The 16,203-nt window shown below is 43.2% G+C and overlaps 1 protein-coding gene across 1 annotated transcript; it reads left to right on the top strand.

Annotated features, from left to right (window-relative positions):
* Window positions 1-8,767: 8,767 nt before the first annotated feature.
* On the top strand, window positions 8,768-16,203 carry ZKSCAN4 (zinc finger with KRAB and SCAN domains 4). Its single transcript, XM_081246768.1, has 5 exons — window positions 8,768-9,450; window positions 10,835-10,982; window positions 12,665-12,747; window positions 13,717-13,840; window positions 14,861-16,203. The coding sequence occupies exons 1-5, from the start codon at window positions 9,028-9,030 to the stop codon at window positions 15,721-15,723; spliced, it is 1,641 nt and encodes a 546-aa protein (XP_081102894.1). The 5' UTR covers window positions 8,768-9,027; the 3' UTR covers window positions 15,724-16,203.

The raw sequence follows: 16,203 nt of genomic DNA, 5'->3' as shown, positions 1-16,203 counted from the left end.
CTCTGTATTTTCTTTGGAACTGCTATCCCTTTATCAGTCCTGACCTTTCCATCTGAAATAATAATCCAGTGAAAAGAAGGGACCTGTTGTAAGGGAGAAAATCTTCCAAATGAAATGCAAGAGTAGGAAGTTTGTGTATACCTGAAAAGTATATGAAAAGGGAATAATATGAGAAGGGCATGAGAAAGATGAAATCTGTGGTGCCAGGGGCCAGAAACACAGAGAACATGTACATGGGATGAAGGAAGGAAGGAAAAGTTCAGACAGTGGACATCAGTCGGTAAAAGGACTGAAGATGGGCATAGGAACTTATCCAGAATGGTACAGGATGGTTATGGATGTGTCAAGATTTGACTGTGCAGGGCAAATATGCAACAAACTGTCAACATGGTAACTAGGGTGGATGGGGGATTATACAGCCCTTTCACATTCTGTGTTACATATCTTTGAACTGTGAATGTGATGATACTACAGAGGTGGTATGGACCCCCCTTCCCAGTTACTAGGGATGATGCCATGCACACACAGAAGAATGTATGAAAAATTTATTACTCTCATCATGGAACTCTCTGGGGATAGCAGGGCAGCACCCAAGCTGGTCCAGAACTGGCTTGAGTAGCATAAGGAGAGTGAGAGCTAGTGGCCCTGGTTTTTATTGTGGTTAGGGGATGGGTCCAGGAAATAGTTCTCATTGCACAAATAGATAAGGGCTTGCATAGCTTGAACTTCCTTCAGGTGCCAAGTGAGGAGGCACTGGGATTTCTTATAAACTTGCCCAGATGTGGGGCAGAAGGGGAGGGGAAGATAGAGGTTGAAAGCTGTCAGAGATCAAACATCAAAAACGGAGTCAAGATTTTTTAAAAAATACAGTTTAAAGAGAATCAATTCAGGAGATGTTTTTATTTACCATGTGATTCTGGTCTCTCTGTCCTTATAAACTAAGGAGTAATTACAAATTTAGCATTCAATCAATTTTTTAAAAAATGTGTGTAACCAGAAAAAACATGTGTTCAAAAACCAAAAATTCATACTTCTCCATTTGACTACCTGAAACTCTCACTTCTGCAGAGTGGCTCACCACTCACTGAAGTCAGCTGAGGCTTTCTAGAGAAGGTGAGCCCCCAGAGGCAGCCTTTCCCCTCACCAGCCTCTTAAAGGGGATGCGGCTTATGGGACCAGAGGTGAAATTTCAGGGATTCCTGATCTGTTTGGAGACAACAACTTTTTTCCTTCCCGAGAGGATCAGTTGGGACCTATGAGTAATTAAGAACATTTAGATTCAAAAGGGCATTACTATGGTAGTGGTTAATTTTAATACACTGAGGACCCATAATGTCCATCATATTTTCAAAAGGGTTGGAGAACTAAATGAAGTCAAGAACCACTGCTCGAGGGGTGGTGGAATGACAAGAAATAGGTGTGGTGGAGCCTATTCAGAAAGAGCCCTGACTCACCCACTTTCGTTTTCACACACACACACACACACACACACACACACACACACACACACACACACACACACAGTCCCACATCAACCTTTTCATCTGCTCTCCTGGTTCACCAAGTTCTCTCTCCAGATCCTCCAGCACAGTCACCACCTCCTCTTCACATTCTGGATGACATCCTCACACTCGGACCAGTTGCTGGTCATCCTACCCTTGAATATTTAACAGATGATACCCAATGCATCAGAGGCCAATGCTTTGAGGGCACTTTTAAGGTACAGAACTAATTGTTGAACAGAAAGGTATTACTATCAGATGAGCTAGATGAAGGCTGTAACCAGGAGATTCTCTGAAGCTCATATAGCAAGAAGTTAACTCAGAACTCAACCCACAATTTGGGAAATTCTAGATGTCTTCTACATTCTGTTCTCCCTTAGGAAACTTTCTTTGACTCATAGAGAAAATGCAGGTATCTAGGGCAGTGTTTCCAGGTTTGCCCAATTCCCTTGGGAGCAAGGTAGAGAAATGGAGAGAGAAGGAATATACTAGACTTCTCTTTGAGATCACATCAAAGGCTGACTTTCATCACAGCTCATGCTGTAGCCTTTCACAGTAGCAGTACCTAACCAAGTTCTTGATGTCATTTGCCACTTTCCAACTTCCTCCACTTCTATTATTTACTTTCCTGAATCTGTTTCCTTAGGTATGACTGAAATTCCAGTCTTATTCACGGGACTGTGGACTACCCAAGCCAGGAGAGTCACCACTGTTACCTGTACAACAGCTGATGAATAATGTAGGTGAGGGGTACTGTTCATGAGAAACAATATAGGTGGGTAGAAATCTTACTAGACAACTGAAGCTCTGGGTAACAAAGCTTCTAGTGCTAATTTTGCTAGTAATTAGACAGGGAACTTGTGCAGTCCCTAAATTTCTCTGTGTTTCAGCAGAGAAGTGAATCTTTTCGTTTCTAGGGGGTCTTTAAAAGTGACCATGGGGAGGAGTTAATAAACTGAAATATTTTTAAAGAGTCTACAAATTAGCCATAATACCTTTAATTTTGTCTGACAGCAAGGTGACTGTTCCTCAAGAGGTAAAAGCAGTGCAAGAGTTAAAATGTGTCTAGAGTGAGTGCTGGCCTCCTATACCAATATATGTATATATCTTGAGGGAATTAGAATTATTAAAAAATCATTATGCATGCAAAGCTTTATCACTATAATACTGAAAGGGAATATATGTCTAAGGAAAATTCATAAGTAATGCTCCAAATCATGAGATAGATGTGTATGCATAACCAGAGTCTTTGACCTCAGAACAAATACGTGCAAAAGGACATCGACAAAGACTGTTGGACATATTTTCTCAGATTTTAGGGGTCTGGGATTTCATTTTACTCTAGTAACAAGCTAATTAACTTAGCCTGTGATTGTTCCATGGAATCTGGCATAAAATACGAGTTCCTGGGTCAGAAACAAAGGATTTTATATGATTCCAAGGAGGCCCAATGCCTTTCACATTTTGCCTTCAGAATTTCATTGTGTTTCTCCAATGCATCGATGCCCACCCACCTCCCCACCCCACAAATAGCCATACTATTTAAAAGTCTTTGTAATTGTTATTCTTCTCCAATTCTCAAAAACCTTAGGCATGACAGTCCTCCTTGGGCCTTTTGTGCTCCTACATGTCTTGTTGCATGGGTCCAGGATATAAGGCCCTGATCTTTCTTTACTTTTTTTCTTTTTTTCCCAGCCCATTTCTTATAGATAGCAAGCCTAACACTTGTTATTCATAGATAGCAAGCAGCATGAGATCATCGTATTTGCATCAGTTGCCCTTGCCCCCAAGTCTCAAGGAGGTGACATGATGGGCTCGGGTGGATGCTATACACACAACATGCCTATGTTGCCTCCAGGGAAGCCTGAATTTAGGAAATCCTCAGCTTTTATAACAAGCAGTAAGTAAGCCTGGTAATTGACCACTGGGATGTGTTATCTCATCTTTCAAGATTACCAGCTACATAAACAATCTTGAGGAATAATAGACTGGTAAAAAAATGACCAGGGTCTTATCCTAATTCTGTTTTATTCTTTTATTCCTTTTTTTAAAATATTGTGCTCATGATGTCCTATTAAAATTTATGTATTTATTCTTCTCATAGTTTATTTTTTTGTCAATCCCCACTGGAATATAAACTCCATGAGGGCAGAAATCTTTGTCCTTTTTTTGTTACTGTTGTATCCTGAATATCTAAAACAGTGGCTGGCTCAGAAAAGTGACTCAATTAACATTGTTGTTCATGTACAAGACTCCTACAGGTTAAATAACTTAAAGCTGTTAAATCCATGTGTATATCATTTTCAACTTTACTATACAGTATATACTGACATAGCTTTTTTTTTTGGCCGTGCCATGTGGGATCTTAGTTTCCTGATCAGGGATCTAACCCATGCCCCCGGCATTGGGAGCACAGAGTCTTAACCACTGGACCACCAGGGAAGTCCCTGACATTGCTTTTTAAGATGAGCATACTGGCTTACACACCCATCGGCTGTGTACAAGAGTTCAAAAATTTTCACATTCTTACTAGCAAATATTATTGAAGCTCTGCAAAATTTTGCTGAGGTATGGGTATGAAATGGCTTAAAATTTATCTTCTCTTAGTAAATAATGAGGTTAAGGATCTTTGCTTATGTTTGTTGGTCATTCCAGATTCCACATCTATGAATTGCCTGTGTATAGTTCTTGTCAATTATTCTGTTTGATTGTTGGCTTTTTTCTTGTTTATTTGTTAGTGCTCTCTGTATAGTCTGTATATTGATCCTTGTTGACCATATGGCTTGCAAATATCTTCTGTCAGTCTTATATTTGTAGTTTCTCCTTGTTTCTGGTATCTTTTGATGTAGTTTTAAATTTTAATGATGTCAAATTTATGAAATTTTTCCTTCACATTTTCTGAAGTTTGTGTATTTTAAAAGAAATCTTGCTTTATTCAAGAGCATAAAAAATGCTTCTAATTTTTTTCTAAAAGTGTGAAAGTTTTCCTTTTTGACTTTTTTTTTTTCCTTTTGCGACACATGGGCCTCTCACTGCTGTGGCCTCTCCCGTTGCGGAGCACAGGCTCCAGATGCGCAGGCTCAGTGGCCATGGCTCACGGGCCCAGCCACTCCGCGGCATGTGGGATCCTCCCAGACCGGGGCACGAACCTGCATCCCCTGCATCAGCAGGCGGACTCCCAACCACTGCGCCACCAGGGAAGCCCTCATTTTTGACTTTTAAGTCTTTAAACAACTGGAAGTAATTTGTTATTTGTCAACCAAATTTTATTTTTTTTCCATTTATATCAAAACATTGCAGTGCTATTTATCAAATACTGTATATACACGTATACACCTACATGCCTACATCTATATTTATTTCTATAAGTAACTGTAGATATTGGGAATTGAGTTCACGCTGATACCTTCAGTTCCAATCCAACACCACAGGATTCATTTTGGCCTTTCTCTTTTTCATGTTTGTAACTCCTTTTCTGACATGAGGAATCTGGCTCCCAATATCTTGTATATTTACTTAATTGATTAATCCTTCCTGTGTGTAATCAATTTCCCCATGTCATCTTGCTCCTCTCACGGGCTCAGACCTCAGATCTTACGTTGGTGAAACTTGGATGGGGTCTGTGGAGTAGGTAGTTGTAATGTATCAGTGGAAATTTTCCTGCTGTAGCTTCCTCCCTTCACCCCTCTGAACACTCTTCTCACTCACTGGGGCTCCGAACTCACTCTGGGCTGGGCTGCCACCTCCTCTCCCACTTCCTTTGGCCCTACCTAAAGGCTTTTGGATGGAATTATTCAGGAAGGAAGGTAGGATTTTGTTTAATTTAAAAGAAAATTACTATGGAAAATTTCAAACATATATAAGTGTAAAGAGAATATTACAATGAACCCCCCTCTGCCTCTCACGCAACTTCAACAACTCTCATCTTTGCACCATTTTCTTTCTTTCTCTGTTTCTTTCTGAGTATTTCAAATCTAGACATTATATCAGTTCACCCACAAGTACAAATTTCAGTATGAATTTCTAACAAATGAGGACTTTTTTCTTAACATAAACAGTATCATTATGGCAACTAAATTGGTAGTGATTCCTTAATGTCATTGTGTTATAGTTTTCCCCGTTGTCTCAAATATGCCATTTTACAGTTGTTTTGGTCTGATTAGGGCCCAAATAAGGTTTACCGTTGCATTTGGTTGGTATATCTATTCAGTCTCTTTTAATATATGACCGCTCCCCTTTCTCCCCTGCCTTTTTGAAAGATGCCATTTATTTGTTGAAGAACCTGAATCTTTTGTTCTATAGAATATAGAATGTCCCACATTCTGGATTTGGTTGATTACTTCTTTTAAGTATCATTTAACTCATTAATTCTCAAACTCAACTGCATAGTGGAATCACCTAGGAAATATTTAAAGTCATTCATGCCTGAGTCCCACCCTCTGACATTCTGATTTAATTGATTTCGGTTTCAGCCAAGGTATCAGGATGTTTTAAAAGCTCCCCAGTGATCCTAATGTGCTGAGGTGTTTGAAAACTGCTTAATTTGCTTCTGTATCTCACCTATACAAAGGCATTAGGATCTAGAAACTAGATTCAGGTTCACTTTTTTTGCCAATGCTTCATGGCAGTGCCCTGTACCTTGTGGCAGCTCATCAAGAGAAGAATATTTTCTAGTACTTTTACTTTGTAACAGCCTTGACATCTCTCATTTTATTAAGTTTTATCTCTTTGTTATCCCTTGAACTGCAGAGGGAATAAAAACTAAGGAATAAAAGCCCAGAAAGGGGGCTTCCCTGGTGGCACAGTGGTTGAGAGTCCGCCTGCCGATGCAGGGGACACTGGTTCGAGCCCTGGTCTGGGAGGATCCCACATGCCGCGGAGCAACTGGGCCCATGAGCCACAACTACTGAGCCTTCGCGTCTGGAGCCTGTGCTCCTCAACAAGAGGCCGCGACAGTGAGAGGCCCGCGCACCGTGATGAAGAGTGGCCCCCGCTCGCTGCAACTGGAGAAAGCCCTCACACAGAAATGAAGACCCAACACAGCCAAAAGTAAATAAATTTATAAAAACAAACAAACTCAGGAAGGTATCAGCATGGTATTCTTCCATTTAATAAACTTCTACCCAACTTGTATTCCATTGGGTAGAAAGGGGACTTACTGACATCTTGGTCCACCAGAATAACTTTGCAGTCATTTCTGGCTTAAAATCTAATCCTGCCTGGTTCAAAGGAATCTCGGGGCTTCCATTTTAGGGTAGGCCTAATTTATTATAGGCCAGGCATTCTTCTAAGCACTTTACACAAAAACTCACCTTAATGCTCACAACATCCCTTTCATCAATGCAATAAACAATCTATAATAATAATAGAAAAGAGTTTCATTCGAGCCAAACTGAGGACTGTAACCCAACAGACATGGATTCAGGAAGCACTTGAATTATGTTCTGTCAGACTACAAAATGGGGGGCAGGGGCTTAGGTAGGCAAAAAACAATTTGTACACAAATTGTCAAGAATTAGGATTGGAGGGGACTTCCCTGGTGGTCCAGTGTTTAAGAATCTGCCTTCCAATGCAGGGGACATGGGTACGATCCCTGGTCGGGGAACTAAGATCCCACATGCCACAGGGCATCTAAGCCCACGTGCTCTAGAGCCCACGCGCCACAACTAGAGAGCCTGCATGCTGCAACTACTGAGCCTGCACATGCGCCACAATGAAAGATCCCACATGCCACAACTAAGACCTGACACAGCCAAATAAATAAATAAAAGAATTAGGATTGGAGCTGGCAAGAAGTAAGGGTGCTTGCTAAGCAAGGGTTGGTTGGGGTCCAAAATAGGTTACATAGTTACAAGGAGAGACCTTGAGACCTTAAGGTTGCAGCTGGCAGCTACTAGCAGATATTGTTTTGAGAACAGCTGGTAGTGTCCTTGAGTTTGATACAGTTCAGGAAATTCAGGTTCTCAGTGACACAGGAACATTTCTGAAACCACATGCACAATGGTTACCCAGTTCCATTTTGGATGCCTGAACCACAGTTTCATATCTTGTCAGAACAAAGAACAAATATCAAACATGACAGGGGTGCGTTCCTTCAAGGTTTCAAAAGAGACAGATTAGCACATACACAGCGAGTCAGCATGACCTTGGTGTCTGGGAAGGGACCCTCATCTTCGAAGGAGTAATAGCATTGGCATCATGGGCGGGGTGGGGGGGCATTTATCTCTATCTTCAAAGTGGACATTGTGAACAATATGGTAAATGCATTCTTTTTTAATGGTTAGAACAGATGTACATCATATAAATCGGAATGACTTCCCCATACCTCAACAGGTGAAAATTTCCTCCATCACTATCTACTGTTACTATCCCCATTTATAGATTGGGAAAGTCAGGCACAGAGAGGATAAGTAATTTACCAAGGTCACCCAGCTAGTACGTAGTACAGCCAGGATTACATACCCAGGTAACTTGGCTTGAGAGTCAGTGGATCTAACCACTATGCCAGACCATAAATGAGGGCTGAAAAGAAACAAGAAGAATGAAAGCCCAAGGTAATATGGTCCCTGATGCCAGGGACTAGAGAGTTTCTGGTAGTGGGAAGCCTGGAAATCCTGGTTGCCTGAGAGGAAGCCATGGAAAATAGAAAGTGGTAACTGTGTGTGGAGGGGAAGAGGGACACAATCTCTAGTTACTTTTGCAGGAGCAATCTCAATGGCTTTGTTGGCAGTTTGCCGCCTACAGTGTGTTAAGGTGAGGTGAGGACTAAAGTCAGAGATAGGAGGGCTTTCTTTCAAGTAGTTTAGCCTTGAAGGGGAGGGAAGAATGGCAGCTGGAGTGGAGCAAGAGCCAGGGGGAGCCACTGCTTCTCCAAGCAAGTGCCTGGTGATGTGGTCTCGACGTTTCTGAGAGAAACGGCATGTCCTCCTGCCTGGTGCTCTGAGGAAGCCCTGCTTTCTACTGAATTTTAGTGTCAATTTTATGCCAGCTCTGTAGTCAAGCTTTACATCAGAGCATGGTGGGGGGGCACAACAGCATCCTTACAGGACTGAAAGATCTAGTCTTATTTCTTACGATACAGAGCCTGTCATCTTTTTTTTCTCCTTCCCCTAACTGCTTCCCTTGAGTGGAGGTAAGGGCATGGTTGCTAACGGGTTAACTCGAGGACAACCACCGAGAGGTGCTTCCTAGAGAGCCCGGGAAGTGGCATTGATTCCCACCGAGGCTTCCTGTGCCCCATCCTCAATTTTTCTCCAGCATCTGGAATCTGTTCATTCCACCAAGACATCCTTTGGGGTTACTTATTGTGGGATTCGGGGTGGGGTGCAGAGGAGGACGCTGCAAAGGCACGGACTACAGGGGGCAATCTGTGAAGTTGCGCCCCAGGGGTGTCCTGGGCCCCTGGACACGCGGAAGGGGACCACTGCAGTTTTACAGTATAATTGTGATTTCCCACCTTTCAGGAATTTTCCGAAGAAATACAGCTCCCAGCTAGAGTGAGGCCCAAGTACTGCCTTGGTCCAGGATGGCTAGAGAATCGAAGGAAAGCGCAGCCTTGGACGCCCAGTCTGCAGAGGACCGGACCGGGATCCTGACCGTGAAGATGGAGAAGGAGGAAGCCTCCGCCTTGGCTACTGAGGCGGGCGCCCCAGGCAGCCCAGCTCCGGACTCCGAGCACTCCCGCCAGCGCTTCCGAGGCTTCCGCTACCCAGAGGCTGAGGGGCCCCGCGAGGCTCTGAGCCGGCTCCGGGAGCTCTGCCGACTGTGGCTGCGGCCAGAGGTGCACACCAAGGAGCAGATCCTGGAGCTGCTGGTGCTGGAGCAGTTCCTGACCATCCTGCCGGGGGACCTGCAGAGCTGGGTGCGGAAGCAGCATCCGGAGAGCGGGGAGGACGTGGTGGTGCTCTTGGAGTATTTGGAGAAGCAGTTGGATGAGCCGATGCCGCAGGTAGAGAGAACAGGTTTATCGTCTGAAAGCTGTGGTCTGTTTCTTCCTGAAATCTCCAGATCAGAGTGAGGGGCTTTTCTTTAAGATCCAGAAGTTCTCAGTCTCTTTTTGTACCATGAACCTCTTTGCCAGTAAGGTGAAGTCCCTGGACTCCTTCACATAATAGTATTTTTTAAATACCTAAAGGAAAATATAAAGGATTAAAAAGAACTCAATTATATTGAAATACAGTTAGCAAAGCATTAAATGTATGATAAAGTTATATATGTGCTTTTTAAAATTAACGCACTAAATAGTAACATCTAGGGACAGACCTAATAACTAGTATAATTTCAAAGTGGTGATGAATGACTTTGACATTTACCTGGTTGTAATGTGGTATGAGAACATCTGCAGTTTCAGCTGGTGACAGATTCCTGTGTACTTCTTATAACACCTTGGTTTGTTGCTTCCATTCATAATTGAAGGAAATGCTAAATTTTGCTTAAAAGCTAGTAAAAATAAAGTTATTTTTCCTATTCACATTCATGGAATACGTGGGAGGGAGTCGGTGGACCACAAGTTAGAAACCCCAGGGTTCATTTTTACTTGCATCTTCCTGAATGTTGTATGAGTCTATTTTCCCTTTGCAGTATCCTGTGTCCTTGTGTGTTCCTTTCAGCGTGTACATAACCAGACCAAAGACTTCTAACCTGTGACCCAGAGACCAAGGTTCCTGAGTTGGCATTAGTGCCTGTTAGCCCTGTAACAGAGAAGAATCATTTCAAGTCTCAGCTTCAGGCTCTTCATTCTTTACAGAAGATATAGGAAATTCTAAGCTGCACATGAGCTAATTATTATGAAAGTGACTTGAAAATTAATTAATGACAAATGTCTGGAAGGAAACCTTCATTTAATGAGGACATACCATGTACCAGGCCCTGTGTTAGGTGATTTCACACACTGCAATCTTATTTGCTGGTCTCCAAAACCCTGTAATCTAGAAATTATTATATTCATTTTTTAGATAAGAAAACATATTAGTATTCTCTGAGAACTTGACCCCAATTCCCAAAGAGTTTTCATAAAAGCACAAATATATATAACGAGGGAGCACAGAGTAATGCTTAAGAGTGTGGGTGTTGGATTCATTCTGCCTGAGCTACCATCCTAACATTTCTGCCTTTACCTGGGTGACGTTGGGCAAGTTGCTTAAACATTGTGCCTCAGTTTCCCCATTACAAAAATACAGATAATAAAAGTACCTAGCTCATAAGGTTGTTGTGCTCTGCATCAAGTGAGTTAATATAAAGCTCTTAGAAATAGTGCCTGGGAAATAGAAAGTACTAGCACATAGAGAGTGTGATAGAAGTGTCTGATGAATAAATAAATGAATGACTTCTAGGTCCCAGGTGGTGACCAGGGGCAAGAACTGTTCTGTTGCAAGATGGCAGTGTTGACACCAGCTCAGAGGTCACGAAATACCCAGTTCCAGCCAAGAAAGACTCCACTCAAGCATGAATCTCTGGGATCCCAGTCCTTACCAGACAGAGGTGAGTATTATCTTCTGGGCAGTATGAATTCTGCAGACTTCAACCAATTTTATTTAAGGATCACCTAAAAGATCTATTGATAGGTGTCTTATATGCCCCTTGCAGATCTACTTTACTTTGAGACTGAGACTAATAGGGAAATTTCAAACAATAGTGGAAAGCTTTCCTAACCAAACCTGGACATGGTAAATAAGACTTTATTAAAATTGGTGTTTGGAAAGAGTTGATTTTTATAGCAACACAGTGATCTCCATTCATTCAACATATATTTCTGGAGGCTCCCTACATGGTAGCCAGTGTTGTAGGTACTGGGGATAGCATTGTCAGAGGGACAGATTTCTTCCTCCAATGGAACTTACATTCTAGTGAGGAGAATAGCAAATAAATTAATATGATTTCAGATATTGGTGAGTGCTATGAGGAATATAAGGCAGAATATGTAAAGCCAGTCAGAATATTCCAGAATTGTAGGATTTCTACAAACCAAAGAGTATAAATCTTCTAAACCTGTCACTTAGAACAGGGTGAAAATCACTCAGTAGGAAACTGTTATATGTTCCCGAGTGTTCCCCGTGTACTGTGAACATCTGGGCAGATTTCCAAGACAAACAGCACTGGGATACACCAGCCAACAGGAAATCTTTATTTCTGAACAGAGGTCCTAGCCTAACCTAACTTGTTTCCTGCCTCCAGCAAAGTTCACCTTTCATAGGAAAAAGTAAAGTTCCCCTTTACTTCTCTCAAATCTGAGCAAGTTCTATATAGGCAGACTCCCATTTCCTCCTTTCTGGGCCCAGCCTTATCTGACTCCTCTTAGTCTTTCAGAACTAAAGAATAAAGCACCCAGGGCTTCCCTGGTGGCGCAGTGGTTAAGAATCTACCTGCCGATGCAGGGGACACGGGTTCGAGTCCTGCTCTGGGAAGATCCCACATGCTGTGGAGCAACCGAGCCTGTGTGCCACAACTACTGAGCTTGTGCTCTAGAGCCCACAAGCCACAACTACTGAGCCTGAGTGCCACAACTACTGAAGCCCATGTGCCTAGAGCCCGTGCTCTGCAACAAGAGAAGCCACCGCAATGAGAAGCCTGTGCACCACAACGAAGAGTAGCCCCGCTCGCCACAACTAAAGAAAGCCTGCTCACAGCAACGAAGACCCAATGCAGCCAAAAATAATAATAATAAAAAAAAAGAATAAAGCACCCAAAGAGCTACTAAAGAAATTTTAACAATAAAAATCCTTGGGACTTCCCTGGTGGTCCAGTGCTTAAGACTCCATGCTTCCACTGCAGGGTGCGCGGGTTCAATCCCTGGTCAGGGAAGTTCCTCATGCTGCGTGGTGCAGCCAAAAAAAGAAACCACAGAAATCCTCTTATTCCCTCTCTCAGCAAAATTCAAGATTAAAGACTCTTCAGATGGAATGCTTTGTTTTGTTTTTATGTTGCTACCATTTCTTACCAAGGATCCAGCCCATCGTTTTTTGCATCTGTGGAGTACACCACATCTCTTCAGGCCGTAGGATTTGAGCTGGCAGGGATCAGGAATTTTGGAAAGACACACTGTATAAACTTCTTTATGGGAATTTATGCAGTTTTTGAACTTGGACTTCACGGCTCAGGGAGGCTGAATGCCAGGGAGGTTGAATGTCAGGGTCAGTCTCATCCAGAGCTTCTTTCCTTCTTAGTTCTCCAGGTTCCTAGGCTTGCCTCTGGAGGGCGCTGCAGAGAAGATGAAGTGGTAGCCACCAGGCTTGCCCCAGAGTCCCAGGTGAGGTGGAGCCCCTGTCCCTCCCCCAGCACCCAGCACCCTTCACTGCTGATGGGCTTCCCATCAGATCCCTTTCTCTCCATGCCTCCTCCACCCTCATCCTGGATCTACATGGAGTTTGAGTATTCTCATTTATCCCAAGGTTGCTAATCATCATCTGTCATTATTTTGGTGTTCACTTAAGAGGATTTTCCTGTTTCACTCCTAGCTTGGAGACTGTGCTTCCCTGCTCTTCCTAGCCATCTGTTTGGTCAGCTCCTTCATCAAGGAGATTTTCTTCTTCAGCAAGGGAAATTTAGCAAATACAAACAAGATTTTGTTGTGATGGTGATGTAGTTTTGTTTTTTTAAGTATCATAAACTGTGCTGCTAGTGAGGGATATAAAGTCATGCCTGCTGCCCTCTAGGAACTTAAACTTGAAGGAACAGATAAGGCATGTGCTTTTAGTCTAAGATTTAATATTACAATTTGAATAGTGTTTACTTAACCTGGATTTTAATTTCTTACCCAGTCTTTCATGTCCTGCTTGAAGATCTCAGTATTTGAGGCTCTGTAGAACCTATTTTCCCTGGTTTTTCCTCACCTCAGACCTAGATTTCACTGTATGTTAAAATCATTAATACAAATAAGCCCCCATCCCCACTTTGCCAAAGCACACCACAAATACTTTGAAAAGTTTGGATATGGTTCCACTCCTTTCACGGCACTGGCCCTTGTTTTTCCAAACCTTTCACCTCTGTACTGTTTAGATGTTTATATGAAAGTACTGATAATGTGTATATTTCTTTCCTTTAATGGTTATTTTTTTGACAGAGATGTTATTAGAGATACGGTTAAGTAGGCATAAGTATGCCATACTTGCTTCTCTGTAAAGAGCTCCTATAAAGGGGATGCTCCTTCATTGCATGTACCCAGCTTTGGGAGTGATTTTGGGCAAGAGGGATTACATGGAATTACTCATTGTTTCAGGGGCTGCTGAAAATGGAAGATGTGGCCCTGACCCTCACTCCTGGATGGACACAGCTGGATTCATCTCAGGTGAACTTCTACAGAGATGAAAGGCAGGAGAACTGTGGCAGCCTGATCTCCTTGGGTAAGACTAATGGGCACTGATTTCTTATAAGGTTTCCTGGCTTCCTTTGTATATTAGAATCTACTAGGCTGTTAGAAACTGTTTGAATTATGTTTGGAATTAGAACCACCATTTCTGAATCCCAACTACTAACCAGCTGTGTGACTAGTTTATTAACCCTTCTGAGCGTTGCTTTTTTATCTGTCCTGCCAGTGTCCTGGTCAGTTCAGTTTAAGTGGGATGAAGGAGGTACAGCCCTTAGTACAGGTCCAACTCATAGTAGATGCTCACTAAATGCTGATTTCTTCCCCTTCCCTTCCTGTTGCTAGCCCTGATAGTGCAGGAGAGCTGAGGGATCTCTTCAGGAAGTGGGCCGTGGGACCATAGAGTGAGAGCTAGAAGTGAGCCAGAGATTGACTGCAGAGCCTGGCCTTAGAGATGAGCGTGCAGTGCAGAGGCGCACAAGATTGCCTGGCTTGTCTGAGTTCACATAGCTCACTCGCAGCACAGTGGGGGCTCCAGCTCAGATCTCCAAGCACTGATGCCAGTTTTATTTGGCAGACCCTGCCTCTGACTGGGGTGCAGCCAGAGATGACTGCACCTTCCAGTGGTCAGTGAGTTCTGAATTCCTACTTGCCCTGTTTCTCATAGAACATTTCAGAAATCCTTTCACTTGCCTTGTTTACTGTCACCTTCTGCTCAGCCCTTTTAGTATCTAATCCTAAGCACATGGCCCTGCCTTACTTTCTTAGAACTTAGAGCATCTGCATTTATCCCCAGCACAGTCTTCAGGCCTCACCACCTTCCCTCCAATCTCTCCATTCCCAGATTGTACCCTTCTTCCAATGGCCCCATTCTCATTCTCAGGTCTCCCTCCCCAGCACCCCTGTTCTCCCCCTTTATTCCCATCTTTATTCTAATACTTAAATCTTCATCCATGGCATATATACACCTCTATAATTCTTGCCTCCCTGGGACTCATCACAAAGCTTTCCTCTGTGGCGGGGCATAATTGACAGTTGCTGGCCATTTGTTGTTCAGGTGGTGCAGTGCAGACGAAGATCAGGGACCTGCCTCCAGACGAGGACCATCCAGGACAAGAGTCTGGTCAGATACCACGCCACTTGGGTGAAGCCATTGGCAAGATTCCTGCACGTGCAGAAGCTGGTGATCAGGAGGGCAGGTTACAAAGAAAGCAGAAAAGTGCTGCAGGGAATAGGCGGCATTATTGTCATGAATGTGGGAAGACTTTTGCTCAGAGTTCAGGCCTGACTAAGCACAGGAGAATCCACACTGGGGAGAAGCCCTATGAATGTGAGGAGTGTGGCAAGACCTTCATCGGGAGCTCTGCCCTCGTCATTCATCAGAGAGTCCACACTGGGGAGAAACCATATGAGTGCGAGGAATGTGGCAAGGTCTTCAGTCACAGTTCAAACCTTATTAAACACCAGAGAACTCACACCGGAGAGAAGCCCTACGAGTGTGATGACTGTGGGAAAACCTTTAGCCAGAGCTGCAGCCTCCTTGAACATCACAAAATCCACACTGGGGAGAAGCCATACCAGTGCAATGTGTGCGGCAAAGCCTTTAGGCGCAATTCACATCTCCTGAGACATCAGAGGATCCACGGCAATAAAAACGTTGAGAATCCTGACAGTGGAGAGACCTGGGAGAGTCAGGGGAGCATGGAAAGCCAGTGGGAAAATGTTGAGGCTCCCGTGTCTTATAAATGTAATGAGTGTGAGAGAAGTTTCACTAGGAATAGAAGCCTTATTGAGCACCAAAAAATCCACACTGGTGAGAAACCCTATCAGTGTGATACATGTGGAAAAGGCTTCACCCGAACTTCATACCTTATTCAACATCAGAGAAGCCATGTTGGGAAAAAAATTCTGTCTCCATGACCCACGTCTCATATGCCAGAGTTGGTGCTCACTCCTCGTTGAACTGAAGCCACCCTGGAGCCCTTGCTGACTAGAAAATTGTGAGCTGGGCTTTATTTACTCCCACACATCATCAGGTGTTTGTTAGAAAATAGAAACTGGCTGAGATGAATTATCTTCTACATCTTAGAAGGTGATTAAAAAAAAAAACCAACTTGTTTGATAAGAGGCTATGGGAGAGTTGTCTGGAAGAGGTCAGACCTGAAATGATTCTCACCTTTTAGACTTAAACAGGCTTCTAGACTGGCTAATTAATCACCCTCGGCCAGCACTTTATGACGTCTCCTGGGTGGATGGCTCTGATTTGGGGGGCTGATGCTCTGACTGTTCATTTTGCCTATAATGAATTCCTCACCAGTTGGTTGGATCAATGATGTCTTATACCCCCATTGTGCCTTGCATACAGGTGCTATAAGCATTTATTAAATATACCAGTGAAAC

Source organism: Mesoplodon bidens, assembly GCF_964165515.1.
Source record: "Mesoplodon bidens genome assembly, chromosome: 10".
Lineage (NCBI taxonomy): Eukaryota > Metazoa > Chordata > Mammalia > Artiodactyla > Ziphiidae > Mesoplodon > Mesoplodon bidens.
The sequence above is the reverse complement of the archived record's forward strand: the minus strand, read 5'-3'. Positions and strand labels throughout refer to the sequence as shown.

Coding starts and splice junctions, on each gene's coding strand:
- ZKSCAN4 (XM_081246768.1), top strand. CDS start 9,028: ATGGCTAGAGAATCGAAGGAAAGCGCAGCCTTGGACGCCCAGTCTGCA. Junction 9,451..10,834: donor TGGATGAGCCGATGCCGCAG/GTAGAGAGAACA, acceptor AATGACTTCTAG/GTCCCAGGTGGTGACCAGGG. Junction 10,983..12,664: donor CCAGTCCTTACCAGACAGAG/GTGAGTATTATC, acceptor TTTCCTTCTTAG/TTCTCCAGGTTCCTAGGCTT.